This window comes from Delphinus delphis, chromosome 17, assembly GCF_949987515.2.
Source record: "Delphinus delphis chromosome 17, mDelDel1.2, whole genome shotgun sequence".
NCBI lineage: Eukaryota > Metazoa > Chordata > Mammalia > Artiodactyla > Delphinidae > Delphinus > Delphinus delphis.
The window spans coordinates 45,726,337-45,745,459 of record NC_082699.1 but is presented as its reverse complement, the minus strand read 5'-3'; the positions used below and the strand labels follow the sequence as shown (position 1 = coordinate 45,745,459).

General features: G+C 41.2%; 1 protein-coding gene across 1 annotated transcript in view; it reads right to left on the bottom strand.

Annotated features, from left to right (window-relative positions):
* GRHL2 (grainyhead like transcription factor 2) overlaps positions 1–19,123 on the bottom strand; it is a 154,727-nt gene that overhangs the window by 19,183 nt on the left and 116,421 nt on the right. Inside the window, exons 10-12 of the mRNA XM_059995003.1 lie at positions 12,504–12,591; positions 11,872–12,011; positions 7,215–7,246 (exon numbers count right to left, since the gene is read on the bottom strand). Coding sequence (XP_059850986.1) covers positions 7,215–7,246; positions 11,872–12,011; positions 12,504–12,591 — 260 coding nt within the window. The remainder of the gene's footprint in view (positions 1–7,214; positions 7,247–11,871; positions 12,012–12,503; positions 12,592–19,123) is intronic.

Sequence of the window (19,123 nt, the reverse complement as noted above, 5' to 3'; positions counted from 1 at the left end):
CACTTTTCTTTAAAACCATAAAAGCGGGTCATATTATTCTGTCATGTCTTGGAGCTGGACTGACCATGACCCTGGGAGCAGAAGATTAAAAATCTATTGACATTGCTGTCAATGACCAGTAGGTTAATGATGGGTAAATAGCCTGAAACATCACCAGACACTCTTTCATGTTGTGTTAGGGTTCCTAAACTAGGGATTTTCTTTCTCTCATTAAGAAAGATTTATTTACATTTTTCCAGGTCTGTTGACTTTTGACAGCACCCCATTCTGAGCATGACAAACTTTGCCATTAAAATAACATCTTGGATAAACCACATTTCTCTTGGGAGTTCAGAAATGTTTTTTCACACTTTCAAATCTATAAACCCAGTAGGAGTCAATAAGCTTGTGTGGTCTGAATTCAATGGTTTCATTTCTTTTTAAAGCAAGGTGAGAAAAAAAGGGGCAGAAATGACTGCCCAATTGACAGAAAGAGTAAGGATTTCAGGTCTCCTAATGTCCTGTTCAATTACACTGGCTTGTAGCACAAAAGGACAAGAACAAGGAGAAGGTGCTTTCTCTGACATCAGTCTCCATCCCTTGGGCACAACATGTTAACATGTAGAGGGACTCCAGTTCCAGCAACATATGAAATCATTGCTTTGTGGGGTCAATGTCAGGGAAAGCAAGTCCCTGAGGTGTAAAAAAGGATGGCTAAGTTTCATCAGAAGAAAAACTGGGAAGGTGTTTGGATCTGAAGCCTGTCTCTGGACATACTTGGCAATGTTGAGCCCTACCTATCAGGCTGAACCACACTAGGCATCAGTACCTAGGTGAGGAGGTACCAAAATAAAGCATGGAAAGGAGGTGCAGGCACCATGGAGACATAGTTTGTCTAGTTCACAACTCTGCTTCTGGCCTGTGTAGGCTGATGACCACATCTGCCCTAAATAAATTAACATCCTTACCCTTTGTTAGCCTCAGAAAAGAGGAGGTGCTCTTATGTTCAAGTCCTCACAAAGTCTTTCACATTATGGAGTAGAATCTCAATTAGTTTATTTTCAACAATAAATCACTCTGGGGAAGAACCTATCATCCCCAAATGACTTTAATCAATGCTAGTTCAGGGTCTTGATAGAAGTTCATCTGACACACTCAGTACACACAAACCAAAATCAACAAACAAACCCCACATATGTTTATAATTATGGTAGTTAAGAGCTTACAATTGAAAGTAGTAAATAACTAGGTCAGTAGGCCCCAGAGGAAATACAGATATTTCTGTTTCTGGCTAAGATGTTGTATCTTGTGGCAAACCAAGCAATGTTCCAGCCAAGAACGATGTAAGTAACTGTAAATATATATACATATATATTTAATCTTATTGAAGGTATTGGACACTACTGTTGAGTCGGCCAGAACCTGAGAGCTGAGATCTCAGAGGAGAAAAATGCGAGAGGTGAGCTGATAGTCAGTGGGCCACTTTCCTCTGGAAGCATTTGCCATTTCTCAGCTGGGAGTAGAGGATGGTGATCACAGCAGAGGCACATACTTAATGGCAAAGAAGTCTGCACAGCTTTTGGCAATCTTATGGTGTTAGAGAAACAGAAATTGGTGTTTAGGGCTGCAAAGTTATTCAGGACTAATAGGAAAACTTCCAGAGAGTAGAGAAGCACAGAGAAGTAAGCCAGACACTGCAGTATTCCTTCCCAGGTATTTGCCAAGTTTTTAAGCTGCACAGGATGAGAGAGTAAGAAGTTAAGCAGAAAGCCCTTGAAACTCATAGAGGAGGCTTGGGTAGTCTCCCCATGCTAAGGAGACAAAAATTGAACTTCAAGCTCCATGAAGGAAAAAGACCCATAGAAAGTCCCTCAAAGGTACAATCTAGGAGTTAGGATGAATTAGAGGTCATCTGAGGTTAAAATAAACTGCAACCCAGCTTTGGGTCAGTTCTGTCCCTGACTCAGTTATGGTGATCTGTTAACTAAGGCTACATACCAGATAGGGAAAACCTTCATAAGGAAAAATATGGTCATCCAGAGCCTCCATAATTTTTACGCATATTGTTCATCATTCAATGATTATCAAATATTAAACAGGACCAAGGGAAAAACATACAATAGAAACACACCCAGATAACATACTTATAGCACAGTTATTATGTTCATGAAAATAAATGACAAGACATTTAGAATTGAAGTTCATTAAAATAAACCAATTAAGTGGAAGTCCTAGAACTAAAAAGTGCAATAATTGAAATTAATAACTCAATAGATGGGTTTAGTATATTGAACCTAGCAGAAGAGAGGATTTGAGAGGTCAATAGAAAATATCCAGGCTGGAGCATGGTGAGTAAAGAAGATGGACAGTTTAGAAAAGAACATAAAAAACATAGGGACAGAATAAAAAACTCTAATACACATTTAGAGTCTCAAAGGAGTGGGGAGAGAACAGGGAAGAGCACTATTTGAAGAGATGACAGCCAAGAATGTTCCAAAACTGATGAAAGACATCAACTCACAGATTCAATGAGTGGTATAAAATACCAAGCAGGGGGAAAAAGAAAGTACAAAGAAAACCCACACGTAGAAACATCATAAAAAAATTTGAAAACCTGAGAGAAAGAGAAAAATTTTAAAGCAGTCTTTCTCAAATGAAAGAAAAAAGAAAGGGAGGAAGGAAGGAAGGAAGGAAGGAAGGAAGGAAGGAAGGAAGGAAGGAAGGAAGGGAAGAAAGAAAAGATTACATTTCAAATAGCAACAATAAGACAGTTGACTTCTCAACAAAAAATGATGGAAACCAAAACTGAAAGAAAGTAACTGCCAACCTGGAATTTGATACCTAACAGAAATACCCTAGAAAAGCGATTACAAAATAAAAACATTTACAACAAATAAACAAATATGAGAGAATTCTTTGCCAAAAGTTCCACAACAAAAGAATTATTAAACAGAATTCTTCTGGCAATAGGAAAAGGATCCCATGTATAACAATCACTTTGCTATACACCAGGAACTAACACAACATTGTAAATCAACTATACTTCAATTAAAAAAAAAAATAGGAAAAGGATCCCAAAGAGAAACAGAGAAATAAAGCAAAGAATGAAGAGCAACAGAGAGGGCAAATGTAGGTTAAATTTATTAAAAAAGGCAAAGCTTAGTTCTAAGAGTCTTTAGTTCAAATCTTCTAATTTGCAAAATGGCTAACTAGTATACAAGCAAGAATAACTGGTACTAATGTAAGAAACTGATAAAAATCTGCTACTCTGAGGGATGGTAAACATGATTTTCATTTCCTTAAATATTTTCTAAAAATCTTCCTTGTATATCTGATGCAGATTTGAGTATTATTGGGTGGATTTTTTAACTGCAATATCTAACAGTAAAAATCAAAATACCATCAATTGAAAAGGGGGTGGGCCTGGAAATTCCCCAGTGGTCCAGTGGTTAAAATGGTGCTTTCACTGCCGTGGGCCTGGGTTCAATCCCTGGTCGGGGAACTAAGATCCCACATGCTGAGCAGTGTGGCCAAAAAAAAAAAAAAAAAAAAAAAGAAAGAAAAGGGGTTGGGCTTCTTACAAGTGCATGTGAATCAATAATTATCTTGAAATAAAAGGTTTGATTAAAAACACACATGAGGATGCCCAAATTTGCCAAGAATCCCTGTGCCCCAAATGCAGTGCAGAAGCCACAGAGCTGCTAGACTTGAGGGGACCTCACAATAGACTGGAACGGGGGGCACCTCTGTGGGGACCAGTGTGGACAGAGGATTAAGGCAAGAATGGTTTTCCAGGAACTAGAGGTCAGATGGAGATGGATACCAGATCCCCAGAAATAACGGAAATAGAATTTCTCATCATGCATGATATTTGAATATCAATTTAAATACTGTTTCAGGGAGCGTAAGGCCCTTCCCTCTTCCCCATGAGAGCCATTCATGAATCCCCGGTTAAGGGCTCAGCTCTACAGAAAATCCTTTTTGTCTGGTTTTTCTTTCCATTTTTCTTCATCTTCCTCTCTTCCATTTCTCAATGAAGTATCATTTATTTAGGGCCTGAAAAGGAACCTTGGCAACAACAACAGCTCTGTTTTTTTGAAAGCATCTTCCATGTGTCAGGGCATTTTATGTATTAATGCTTCTAATAATTCTAGCAGGTAGGTATTAATATTTGCTATTTTTAGATGAGGGAACTGAGGCCCCAAAAGGTTGTTATCTTAAGTTACACAGCTTGTAAGATCAATGCAAGACTCAAATCATGGCTGACTGGCTCTAGAGCAGTGGTTCTCAAACACTGCGTGCGTTAGAATCACCTGGGGACTTTAAAAAGGTCTCCATGCCTGAGCTGCACCCATCTGCCAATTTAGTCAAAATCCCCGGAGACGGTCCCTGTATGTGAGTATTTTTTTAACTCCCCGGCTTGATTCTGATACGCAGCAAGAGACCTGCTGCTCAGAGATGGTGTCCAAAAGCCTCTGTATCTGTTATAGCCCCTGCCTAGGAAACAAGCCTGCATGGGGTCTGTGATCCCCAGATTCAGCACCAGAAGTCACCCCAAATACTTATCACTAGACACGGAGGCAGGAGCGAACAGGTGCTCCTCTTTTCGTTTCGTTCAGGTACCTAGCTGGCGATGGCTCCCCATCCCACCTCATCCGAACTTTCTCTAGTTTCTCTGTAACTGCTGGCGCTTCAGGCCAAAAAGCTCTCCTCCTCATGAACAAGCCCGTGTCTGGCCACCGCTCCGGCTTTGGAGTAGTCGGGAGAGGGCCCTGGTGCACCTGGGCAGGCTGTGTCCTCCAGCTGGTGGCTGCCTGAAGGATGCTCTCCAACACTCAGTTAGATGCTTCAATACTAACTGATTTATGCCTGGCAGGGAGAGAGGAGAACTGGCCAGACAGTCCTGATCTGATGAAGGCTAAGCGAATGCCCGTGAAGGTGGTTCTCCCCAGGGCTCGGTGAACTGACCCCCTCCGCCAGGTACACTCTCCTAGGCTTGTCACAACCTGGGTCCGAAAATCCAAACGGTATGCCTTTGTCAAGGCCAGAGAGCCATCACGATGAGGGCCTGTCTCTGGATGATTCCTTGGCAGCCACAGATCAAGAATTACGAGGGTTAGGTGATGGGGCGTGATGGCTAAAGGCAGGCGATGGGAGTGCAGCTAGACCCAGGTTCAAATCCTGCCTCTGTCACTCACCAGCTGTGCGGCTTAGAAGTTTCCTGACCTTTTGAAGTTTCAGTTTCCTCCTTATAAAGTGGAAGTACGTATAGCATCTTCCCTATGGGAATTTTGGAAGAATCCAATAAAATCATCCATAGAAAGCACTTAGGACAGTGCCTAGCCAAGGTGTCCAGTGAATGTCGATTACCACTTTTACATGTAACCATAGCCAAGTCCTACTATGTGTTAACGCCGGGCTCCAAGGCCACCCATATTGCTCAGTCGAACTCTAATGAGAAGATGGTTAAGAGTAAGAGCCTTGGGCCTCAGGCCTCAAGATTCTGCAATAAAAGAGGGGAACTGTTACAGAGAGGCCAGGCCAAAAGAGGTCAAAGTAGGTCAATTCGCCACCTAAATGTTGCCGACTTGCAGGGAAGGACAGTTACGCTGAGGCAGATTCACAAGCGCAGCCTGCACGTGCAAGAGCATTTAGGTCCCAGGCATTTCTTATATAACACTCAATTTTCTCACAAGAGATCGTACAGATCGTCTTATACAAAATCCTCATTTTACGATGGAGGACACCGAAGCCCAGAGGTCAGGGAGGTGGCCCCAGGCTTCACACGGGTGAGCGGCAGCCCGGGAGTAGAACCCGGGCTTCCTCAGCTCAGAGTCAACGTTCTTTCTGTGACACCAACCTGTCCTTTGTAAACTACGTGAACAACAGATTACAACTGCTCGTGCTAAGCGTTTCTGTCCATTCCCACCCCTGGAATATATTGCCTCTGTACCAAGACGAAAAGAACAATCTAATTATGTATTTAGAAAATTTGGAACTCAGAATCTAGAGGTCAAATCCTGGACAAGGCTCTGCTCCTAACCAACTAGGGAATTATTAGGCTCTTCTGAGATCCTCTATCCTTTGGAGGGTGGCACACTTTTTCTGTAAAGTAAATATTTAGGCTTTCCCGGCTAGACGGACGGTCTCTGCTGCAACTACAGCAGCGCCTCTGTACTCAGCTCTGCTGTGGCAGCACCAAGACAGCCAGAGACAAGACACGAAGGCATTAATGTGGCTGCATTCCAATTAAGCTTCCTTTCTGGGCACTTGAACCTCATAATTTTCAAGTGTCATGCAATATTATTCTTCTTTGGGATTTTTTCAACCATTTAAACATGTTTGCAGACAGTACAAAAAGTATTAGGCCTTGATTTGGCCCTTAGGCTATAGTTCCCTGAGCTCTGCTCTAGGAAATGAGCTCAAGAATATCTGCTCCACTTACTTCACTTTGAAATGTTTTACCAGTAAATATGTTAATTGCATAGGGAAGAATACCTGGTTTGACTATAGTTTGAAAAACCAGTGATCTAGAGAGTTTAGTTATACACATGTAATTAATGCAAACCAAGACTTTAGTTGTATATAAGTAATGTTATGTAGATGAAAAATGAACGTAGTTCTAGATTGCTTTAAGAGAAAAACAGTATCCAGGTCACAAGAAGAAATCATCCCAATATAATCTCCAACTCCTGTGGTTCAGAACATGTGTATTTCTGAGAGCCAGCTTTAAGGAGACTATTAACAAATCTAGTGTTACCCCCTGGAGGGGGAATTAAGATGCTGAGAGGTAAAACTATGTCTGAATGAGGAGGAAAGGTTGAGACTTATCCAGAGAGCAGAAATAGAGCTAATGGGTCAAAAGAAGACAGACATCAGTTCAACAAACTTCCTGGAGCTGGACCTGGCCAACAGTATCATGAGTATCAGAATATTCCCATCACTGGGAACATTCAAGTAGAAGCTGGCTGACCACCTATCAAGGATGCAGTATATTGTGCTACACTGCCTAGAAGACATTGCCTAGCAGTATGCTGTGCTACATCTGCCTGGAAGGAGAATGGCCTTCCCCAGCCTCCTTCCAGACAATCCCCAGAGTCAAGCCTTTCCTAGCTCTGAGTCTGGAGGCTGAGCAGACATTCTCACCCCCTGCCCCATTACCCTGTGCTTGGAAACCCATTTCTACTGACATGAACTGACTTTGGGTGCTTGAGTGAAAAGACCGAGTGTCTTACCCTTCTCGTTCATCATCCGTGTTGTAATACACCTGTGGAACAAAACAACAGGCTTACTGTAGTTTGGACACAAGAAATGGAAATATATTACATGATGCACAGACTTTCCTAAGGCATTACACTGTCTCAAAAAAGACAAAAGACAAATCTGTTTAATGGTGCTGCACATGTGTGTCTGAGGAAATACAAATTTAACCTCTTCACAGTCTCCCTAGGGTTACTTCTTAGATTTTAATGAACTAAAATTGGAAATCAGTTTACCTATAGCCCTAAGCCAAATCTTGCTTTTGGCATTAAGGAAATATTTTAGCAAGATCTAAAAATCATTGTTTACGAAGGCCTTGGAGCAGGGCCTGTGAGTAACCAATCCCATCCAGTCCACAGGAGAGCTGACTCCAGACAGAGTGCTTTGGAGAAGAGTGCAGAACAGGAAGTCCCCACGGCAGTAACCCCAGGCCTCTGTTTTTTCCCCAAAGGGACCTGGGTTACCCTGGCATCCCGCGACCACAAAAATCTAGGAGTTAACTACCCTCAGGCCAGGAAAGGTCATTTAGCTCTAGGAGGTGCTCTGGCCAGAAGAAAAAGAGACTTCTTTTGGTGGCCAGCATGGCAGCAGGCAGAATCAGATTTAAAGACATTATGAAGCATCCTTATTTTATGCAACTCCGGAAATCCAGAGGGTATCCGCTATGTATGTTAGGTCCTCTTCATCCAATTATTTATGACAATTAATTGTGGGCCTTTTGTGAGCTTTAACTATGTGCTGCAGGACCATTTCCATTTGGGTGAAGGATGAAACTCAAGTTAGTATCCAACATTCACACATTAACTTCAAAGTCACCTCTGGTTCTAATCCATTTCTTCACTGTCCCTGCTGCAGCCACCTGGGAGAGAAACAGCTGTGTCTAGACTGACACTCTCCGTGGAAACTTTCTCAAAGGCTTGTGGCCGTTCCTGGGATGCTGCCAAACCCAAACTTAGTTATATAACAAAGCTGGTTACCTGGAACTCTTTGGGAATGAGTCATTCTAGACATTAGCTCGGATTTCCACAGGGAACTTTTTCCTCTTAAACTTTTTAATGTCTATGGTTGTATTGTATACTTTGTTTCTTCTTAAACTGAGAACAATGAAGGTAACACGTTTCCTCCCCAGACCCCATGTTTCAGTGTGGCATCAGAGCACTGGCATGTACTAGTAATGGGACTGTCTATTTAGATGCATATAGAGTGACCCACATAAGCAAGGGAGCCTGAGCCATAGCACTGGACACACAACTGGATTTGGAGGAAAAGTTCCTGATGCTGGCTTGTCTTTTGCTGGTTTCTTTAAACGTGGCATAATACATCCACCCTGCTGCACCACCCTGGTAGGGTAATGGACAGCTCTCTGCAAAGGTGACTGGTGACCCAAAGCTGGAAGCAGCCTTCTCTTAAGTGTCCTCCTGGCCTCCTGAGCAGCCTCTGCTGCACCGTCCCTGTCACCTCCTTGCACTGTCATTTCTCCTCCTCTCATGTAATGACCCACTGTTTCTTCTTGGTTGGCTGTAGGGCTTATTGCATGAATTTAATTCTTAGACAGTGTTTCTCAAACTTTAGAGTGCATAAAAACTATCTGGAGAACTTCTCGTAAATGCAAATTCCCAGAGTCCCCCTTCAGAGATTTTAATTTGAAAGGCCTGGAATGGAACTTGGGAACCTGCATTCTTATCAAGAATGCCTATACTTCTCTGGTGGTGCAGTGGCTGAGAGTCCGCCTGCGGATGCAGGGGATATGGGTTTGTGCCCCGGTCCGGGAAGATCCCACATGCCGCGGAGCGGCTGGGCCTGTGAGCCGTGGCCTCTGAGCCTGAGCGTCCGGAGCCTGTGCTCCACAACGGGAGAGGCCACAGCAGTGAAAGGCCCGCGTACCGCAAAAAAAAAAAAAAAAAAAAAAAAAGAATGCCTCTGATCTGGGGGATCGAGGGTTTACAAGCCACAAGTGGGGAGACGGTTCTTGAGGGTGCGAGGGAGGAATGATGTCCTCCCTGTGTTCAGGTGGCTAGAGGAAGGGTCATACCCGCCAAGTACATGTTATCCAGTGGGATAATGCCTCTGCCTCCCACCGTTTCTCCCAAGCTCCCCTTGTCACTTCTTTTTAAAGGCATTCCCGACAGAAGCCACAGTGCGTATCAGGACGTCAGTGCGAGGAGAGGGAGACTGACGATCTCCACAGAGCCTGCACGTTGGGTTCATGCCCTCATGTGAGGTTTTGATAACCGTCTGGTGAATGTATCAACCCACAAGTGAATCAGTGAGATAATGAAGGAGCAGGGGACATGTGGGCTGATAGTGAAAAGCCTGCTCCCCAGGCCATGTGACCAGAGCTGAGGTGCCTTCAGCGTGGCTCGGAGCGCTCACCGACCATGAAAGCTAAACAGCTGCTTGCCCCGCAGTTGTGCAGGGCTGCCGCGTGGCTGATTTTACCAGGTTCACGCCTGCAGTGGGTACCATGGCCCTTCCTCCCCTACCCGCCCCTGCTCCCTTATGGTAAAACTGGCCCAGCTTTTGATCTGCCACAACTAGCTCTCATTTTGCCTGTCAAAGTCAGCCAAGCCCTGTCCCATGCCCACTTCTCACGCCACGGCACTGCCCTCTTCCCTCCTGCCTCTGGACCCATCTCCCAAGGCTCGCAGCTTTTCTAAGAAAAGGCAGCCTTTAAAGTTCCAGCCAGCTACACAGTAGGCGCTCCTTTCCTTCGGCCAAGCAAGTTGATCAACCACAGGACGTTCACCCATTGTTCTAGAGCACAGAAGAGTGTGTTCCTTTGTTGCCTGAAGCCCAGGCAGGCTCCCTAACTGAGCCCCTTAACTCTGACTCCAAGGCCACAGGGGAAGCCGGAGGCTCTTCAAGAACAGCCCCAGACAGCGGGACTTAACTTCGCAACGCCCCAGGGGACGCTGACTGGGCTGCTTTGCAAATTGCTGCAACCAACCCATGGTAAAGGCTACACTTTCCTTCTGATTCAGCCACAGGCTAGGAGCCCAGCTCAGGACACGGAGGGAGCAAGTGAGGCCAGAGGACTGACAGTCACGAGCAGTCAGATTTGGTCACTTTTCCTCTTAGGATTCGTTTACAGCTTTGTGTATTTCAGAGAAATCTTGCCAAGAGAACAGGTCAGGCTGTCAGTTTTGACACCGGGCTGAAGCCAGAATCACACCAGTAAATAATAAGAGCAATTTAACTCAGTTTCCCCCTCTCTCCTGGAAGGTGTGGACACCTAGCTTCAAAAAATCCCATGTATTTACGAAGACTGTAAATACACAAATCACCATCATGTTCTTGGGAATTAAAAAATAATAAAAATAGGTGCTGGCCCTCATAGCTTAATAAATCATAATATTCTTCCTTTCTTCTTTGTGTCCTTTTCCTATCAAACAAGCAAGACAAGATGGGAATGCTACATTTTAGTGGAATGCACTCTAAGAAAAAACTATGGGTATTTTATTGCCATGTTGTGTCAAAAACAGCAACTTTTAAAAAAAGCCCTGGTGTACAACTGCTTTGTCTCATACACAAAATATTCTCCAGAAAGAGAAAGTTAAGCTGATAATGATTTCTGCTCCTAGACTAAGGTCAATTCTAATGAGTGTGTGAACACTTAGAATGGAAGAAAAACTGGAATGTGTCATTATGCACCTGTTTCTCAACAGACCTTTCCTCAGAGGACTCTGAGTTTAAAAGAAAACTAATCAATACAAGAGTCACTAAACCCAACTGGTTTGGTGAAAGACAATTCTGGCTAACACTGGGGAAGTAACTACCTCACACAATTTTAATTCATAACATAAAAAAAAATAATACTAAAGACATTACAAAAAGTCATCCATCTCCTAGCCCTACTCATCAAGTATTACAATTTGTCTTGTTCGAATTCAGGTATATATTTGGAATCACAGTATAGATACAAATGGCTATTGTACTTTTTTCCCCTCTGAACATTATCATAATGAGTTCCTATGTTGCTACATAGTTTTCATAAATATAATTTTAGTGGCTGCATAACATTTCATCAACTTGAGCTACCATAATGAGTTAATTTTTGGATCTTTATATAATATTATTTCTATAATTTCACTTATAGATATACCTAGAAGACAGGAACTTTTTTTAAAAGGCTTGTCTACAATCTCATTTTTCTCTTGGTGTGAAATTATTTACCTATTCAATGGAAACTGTTAATTTACTAAGGGAAAAATTGTTGATAGAGTTTTATTTAATCAAAGAATTTTTCCTCTTGGGCAACTTTCTAAAGTTATGGGTGCAGTTCGATTTCCCACCATTAGATGGAGCTTCATCGCATCAGGTGGATCCCACATGACAAAACTAACAAAACAAAACTTTTCTTACAGGTTATCAGCCTTCTTACTTTCTTCCTCTTTCATTGCTTTGTCAACACTTCGAGATTATCAGCTCACTCTCACCTTCCCCTTAGTAAGTTGGTTTCCTCTCCTGAGACATTCCTTTCTATAAAATTCCATTTTCTGTAGGGAAGAGCTGACTTTTTGTTCAATTCATGGGTTTTATTTTTAAGATCAACAGTGCCTGAAGTGATGCTGTCTTAAGGCTCTACCAGCCCAGTGAATGGATGGCAGGCAGATGTTAGCAGGGAGGCCATACCTGTCCTGTCCTCTGCAGGTTTGCAAAGTGAACATCAGGTATGAAGAGGACGGGCTGGGAGTGCAGATCAGGCATTGTCTTGAAGTAGGTGATGTCGCTCTTCTTCTGTAACGGTATCGCCGCCAACTTCCCATCAGAGGCTGGACACAATCACAAAACCCATAAGTGAGAAGGCTGTGAATGACTAAACTCTCACCTGTAAGATCTGATCTTAGCTAAAGTTCATGACTGTCTCCTATGAAGATTCCCAAACACCACAGATGTGAACACACTTTAAAAGCTTCCCCTCTCCCATCACCAAACCAGCAGAAAGAGAGTGGACTTGGCGTGAGCAGTCCTGAGGGGGAGCTCCGGTCCCCTCTTGCCCTCCTGTCCCTCTCTGTGCCCTAGATTCCTTGTCTGGAGAAGGAGGATGTTGGTCTCCTTGACATTAGAAAAATCCCTCCTAGTTCTAACATTGTGATCATGTGATTCTATTTACGTTTAACAGGGACAGTTCGCCCCTTCTCCACTGCTAGGGAAAAGCAAGCCATCCCTTGCATGTCCATATTTTACCCGCAACCCACTTCTTTTCACCCATTCCCCAGTGGACCTGGCCCAGACAAAGCCTACCCCTTTGCAGCCACACTCACAGTTGTTGCACTGGGTTTGGGAGGCCTGGCCTTTCCCCTTCTTCCTGTTCTGCTTCCTCTCTTCGTCTCGGATTTTTCTTTCTGCTCCCTGACAGGGAAAAACACATGCAGACAATGCTAGGCATGTTACCAGAGCAACTGTCTGTACACAAGCCACAGGGATAAGAAACAAAACGTGGGGAGGTGAGCCAGGCAGCCCCGTTTCCGTCCTCCGGCGAGGTCAGGCCTCCACTCTGAAGGCTGAGACTGCTCCTTCGTTTACAGTACCTTGTTGACCTCCAAGCGATCCCACTCTTCCCAGAGTTCCCCCTGTTCCCTATCACAGTGAAGCCGGTTAAGTAATTTTACTGATCATAATAAAATGTTGTAGGATGAAGCATCAGCTCGTTAACATCATTCCTGGTAATTCCTATAATTCCCTATAAAATTTTTCCTTTGCTCGTTGGTACGGAACTATAAAAAGTCATTGCAGTAGAGGAAATGAGGGAGGGCATAAGTAAACTACAGAGGCTTTAAGATCATTTTGTACATACAAGTATGATTTGGGGTTTCGTCTTAATATGTTCATATGCTCTTAGAGATGGTGCTCATTTGACCGAATAGAAGAGGCTGGTCTATTTGCTTCCCTTTTGCTCCTCTGTTCCTTGTATTTTGACTTTTTCATTGGCTTCTCTTGCCAAATCCATCTGACTTAACCAGTTGACCGTCACCTTATGTCTCTTGCCTTCTTGGCCGTCCATGATTCTCTGAATATCTTCTCTTTCTGGTCAGCTTTGCTAACTCGTTTTCCTCTTCTCACTCCCCAAATAGACATTCCAACACAGTTTCCTTTTCTTTTCTCTCTTTCCATTCTTACGACAGAAGAATTCATCTACACCCATATTTCCATGATGCTCTAAACAGGTGACATCCAGATATATACTCCCAGCCTAGACTCCTCCCCTAGATTTCAGATCTGCATTTACTGGTCCTGCCCTTTGTGGATTTAAGGGATAGTAAAGTAAGGACTGGCCAGCAACCTCTACCCCTAGAAACTGCCCCCAAGTTATCACACACTAAAGAGATAGATTTGAGAGTATACAACTTACTCTTTCTGTTAAACACACACACAAATTGATTAAAAAGCAAAGGACGAGGATACTTCCCTGGTGGCGTAGTGGTTAAGAATCCGCCTGCCAATGGAGGGGACACAGGTTCAAGCCCTGGTCAGGGAAGATCCCACATGCCGCGGAACAAATAAGCCCATGCGCCACAACTACTGAGCCTGCGTTCTAGAGCCCGCGAGCCACAACTACTGAGCCCGCGCGCCTACAGCTTCTGCTCTGCAACAAGAGAAGCCACCACAATGAGAAGCCCACACACTGCAATGAAGAGTAGCCCTCACTTGCCACAACTAGAGAAAGCCCACGCGCAGCACTGAAGGCCCAATGCAGCCAAATATATAAATTTATTTTAAAAAGAGGCAAAGGACAAATTGGTGAAAATACTTGCAATAAAATATCATATAAAGTGTTAAATCATTAATATATAAATAATGATTCAAATGAAAAAAACAACTAACATACCAATAAAGAAATAGACAAGAGCCATGAAATAGGCAATTCACAGAAAAGGACACACAAATGGTTTGAATTAAAACATTGAAATATAGAGTTTGCTTATCAAATTGGCTTTTTAAAAAAAAGTTGATTCCCAATTCTGGCCAAAGTAAGGCCATGACACAACAGGGATATATGGTCAATCAAGGTATCCATCATGGCTTTAGAGCTAATTCTTGAAGAATGAGTGATTACAGCTAATCCTGATGGGGCACTGCCTCTGTGGCAGGTGAGTTCTAAGAGCTTTACACAGGTAAGATTTGGATAGTTATAATAGTTTAATCAGATATTTTAAATATGCATTTTTATGCCCCAAAACTTCTTACTACCAAAAGGGAGTAATTATTTCACAGTGCTTCAAGTTTTGAATTGTCACTGAGGTTTATAAACCATAGAAATTCATAGAAAGAAGGAGAAAAAAAATATAGAAATATTTCCTTTGCAAGTCTCTTCAACATATACTAAGGTTTTGTAGAGTTTTTTGTCTAGATAACGTATAATATTTTCAGAAAATAAAGTGTTAAATGCACAAACATGACTTTGTTCAAATGGGTGTGAAATATAAGCAAAAGGCCCCTATTCATTTTTATTGTGTCCAAGTAAGACATTTTTCTCTGTATTTGAAAGACTGTACAATATGGTATTTAATGTAAGTAGAAATATGGAAATTCATCTATATAAACTACAACTCACCAAAGACACACTCCAAGGTTTGTCAAGCAATTTTATTTTTAAATTGGTGTTTTATTTTGTACAATTGCTATGAGAAAAAGGTCTGAAATTAATCTGTTTCAGGATTTATATATGTTCAATGTCAATTACTAGGAAATAAGATCACCTGCTCATTATTTTACAGGTATTCTTTGATATGCCAAATCCAAAGGATTAACATAAAACATAGAGTAGCTCTCCACAGAGCCTAGCCCTAGTACCACATCTACGTAAGAAATTCCTGCCCAGAAGGCTCAGATATCAGCACACCAAAACAATTCTGATAGTATCCAAACTTCGAGAGCCACAGTTCTCATATCTAAAATAAAGCTTTGACTTCACAATGACCCAGGGCAGCTTTGATACATTCAATTAACATAGAGAAAGCATCCTTGAACATGACCTTCCAAGAATTCCTTTCCTTCCTTTGATTATTTGTGACCCAAAGCTTCTAGAAAATAATCTTTTCACTCTCACTAAAGCACAAAAAAGTCTAGTTCTTCCAGAATAGTACATTTTCTGCAAACACCAAATTTATCATTTGAAAATAAATTCCTCAACTTATATGTTCACTATGGAGTGTTAAATTTGAAAAAAAAATACACCTGAGGATTTCCTGATTATATTGTGATCACTTTTGCCACCTTTTGAGAGGGGATGGCTATCTTTATTTTTTTATTTGGCACTTAAATTGTTTCTCTTAAATTTATTTTAAGAATGTGGACTTCAATAAAATGGATAACCTGGAAGAAATGGACAAATTCTTAGAAAGCACAACCTTCCAAGACTAAACCAGGAAGAAACAAAATATGAACAGACCAATCACAAGCACTGAAATTGAAACTGTGATTAAAAATCTTCCAACAAACAAAAGTCCAGGACCAGATGGCTTCACAGGCGAATTCTATTAAACATTTAGAGAAGAGTTAACACGTATCCTTCTCAAACTCTTCTAAAATATAGCAGAGGGAGGAACACTCCCAAACTCATTCTACAAGGCCACCATCACCCTGATACCAAAACCAGACAAAGATGTCACAAAGAAAGAAAACTACAGGCAAGTAACACTGATGAACATAGATGCAAAAATCCTCAACAAAATACTAGCAAACAGAATCCAACAACACATTAAAAGGATCATACACTATGATCAAGTGGGGTTTATTCCAGGAGTGCAAGGATTCTTCAAAATACACAAATCAATCAACGTGATACACCATATTAACAAATTGAAGAAGAAAAACCATATGATCACCTCAATAGATGCAGAGAAAGCTTTCGACAAAATCCAACACCGATTTATGATAAAAACCCTGCAGAAAGTAGGTATAGAGGGAACTTTCCTCAACATAATAAAGGCCATATATGACAAACCCACAGCCAACATCATCCTCAATGGTGAAAAACTGAAACCATTTCCACTAAGATCAGGAACAAGACAAGGTTGCCCACTCTCATCACTCTTATTCAACATAGTTTTGGAAGTTTTAGCCACAGTAATCAGAGAAGAAAAAGAAATAAAAGGAATCCAAATCGGAAAAGAAGAAGTAAAGCTGTCACTGTTTGCAGATGACATGATACTATACATAGAGAATCCTAAAGATGCTACCAGAAAACTACTAGAGCTAATCAATGAATTTGGTAAAGTAGCAGGATACAAAATGAATGCACAGAAATCTCTGGCATTCCTACACACTAATGATGAAAAATCTGAAAGTGAAATTAAGAAAACACTTCTATTTACCACTGCAACAAAAAGAATAAAATATCTAGGAATAAACCTACCTAAGGAGACAAAAGACCTGTATGCAGAAAATTATAAGACACTGATGAAAGAAATTAAAGATGATACAAATAGATGGAGAGATATACCATGTTCTTGGATTGGAAGAATCAACATTGTGAAAATGACTCTACTACCCAAAGCAATCTACAGATTCAATGCAATCCCTATCAAACTACCAATGGCATTTTCCACAGAACTAGAACAAAAAATTTCACAATTTGTATGGAAACACAAAAGACCCCGAATAGCCAAAGCATTCTTGAGAAAGAAAAACGGAGCTGGAGGAATCAGGTTCCCTGACTTCAGACTATACTACAAAGTTACAGCAATCAAGACAGTATGGTACTGGCACAAAAACAGAAATATAGACCAATGGAACAGGATAGAAAGCCCAGAGATAAACCCACGCACATATGGTCACGTTATTTTTGAAAAAGGAGGCAAGAATATACAGTGGAGAAAAGACAGCCTCTTCAATAAGTGCTGCTTGGAAAACTGGACAGCTACATGTAAAAGAATGAAATTAGAATACTCCCTAACACCATACACAAAAATAAACTCAAAATGGATTAAAGACTTAAATGTAAGGCCAGACACCATCAAACTCTTAGAGGAAAACATAGGCAGAACACTCTATGACATAAATCACAGCAAGATCCTTTTTGACCCACCTCCTAGAGAAATGGAAATAAAAACAAAAATAAACAAATGGGACCTAATGAAACTTCAAAGCTTTTGCACAGCAAAGAAAACCATAAACAAGATGAAAAGACAACCCTCAGAATGGGAGAAAATATTTGCAAATGAAACAACTGACAAAGGATTAATCTCCAAAACAGACAAGCAACTCATGCAGCTCAACATCAAAAAAAACAAACAACCTAATCCAAAAATGGGCAGAAGACCTAAATAGATATTTCTCCAAAGAAGATATACAGATTGCCAACAAACACATGAATGAATGCTCAACATCATTAATCATTAGAGAAATGCAAATCAAAACTACAATGAGATATCATCTCACACCGGTCAGAATGGCCATCATCAAAAAATCTACAAACAGTAAATACTGGAGAGGGTGTGGAGAAAAGGGAACCCTCTTGCACTGTCGGTGGGAATGTAAATTGATACAGCCACTATGGAGAACAGTACAGAGGTTCCTTAAAAAACTACAAATAGAACTACCATACGACACAGCAATCCCACTACTGGGCATATACCCTGAGAAAACCATAATTCAAAAAGAGTCATGTACCAAAATATTCATTGCAGCTCTATTTACAATAGCCAGGACATGGAAGCAACCTAAGTGTCCATCAACAGATGAATGGATAAAGAAGATGTGGCACATATATACAATGGAATATTACTCAGCCATAAAAAGGAATGAAACTGAGTTATTTGTAGTGAGGTGGATGGACCTAGAGAGTGTCATACAGAGTGAAGTAAGTCAGAAAGAGAAAAACAAATACCATATGCTAACACATATATATGGAATCTAAAAAAAAAAAAGGTCAGAAGAACCTAAGGGCAAGACGGGAATAAAGATGCAGACCTATTAGAGAATGCACTTGAGGATACGGGGAGGGGGAAGGGTAAGCTGGGACAAAGTGAGAGAGTGGCATGGACATATATACACTACCAAATGTAAAGTAGATAGCTAGTGGGAAGCAGCCGCATAGTACAGGGAGATCAGCTAGGTGGTTTGTGACCACCTAGAGGGGTGGGAGAGGGAGGGTGGGAGGGAGGCAGATGCAAGAGGGAAGAGATATGGGTACATATGTATATGTATAACTGATTCACTTTGTTATAAAGCAGAAACTAACACACTATTGTAAAGCAATTATACTCCAATAAAGATGTTAATAATAAATAAATAAATAAATAAATAAAATAAAAATAAGAGATAACTGAGGTGACCACCTAGAGGGGTGGGACAGGGAGGGTGGGAGGGAGGCACAAGAGGGAGGAGATATGGGGATGTATGTATATGTATAGCTGATTCACTTTGTTATAAAGCAGAAACTAACACACCACTGTAAAGCAATTATACTGCAATAAAGGTGTTTAAAAAAAAAAAAAGAATGTGGCCGTAAACTATTTAAGTTGGCTAAGAAGGTAGTTTGGAGGGATATCTTTAGCTTTTCATAATCTCCAACAGTCATTGTCTCCAAGATCATTCCAAACAAGAATTAATAAAGAAAAAAAAATTCTTAAGGGAATGTGGCTTTATTCTCAGTTTTGAACAATATATAGTCACTGTCTTCAGCAATATAATTCTTGTCTTTCAAAAGATAATGGAAGTAATTAAATACGGATATAAAGATGTAGACATAAGTACTGATATAGGCACAGCCATATAGCAGATCCTGAATTTTTAAATTCATAAACATGTATTTCAATAGAAGTATCATAATATCAAAAAAAGGTAGAGAAGGACTTTATCTTCATCTGCAATCTCACAGGTGCATTAATTAGAAATCAAGCTGGGGAACTAAAAATAGTGCAGAATACCATCTGTTTAA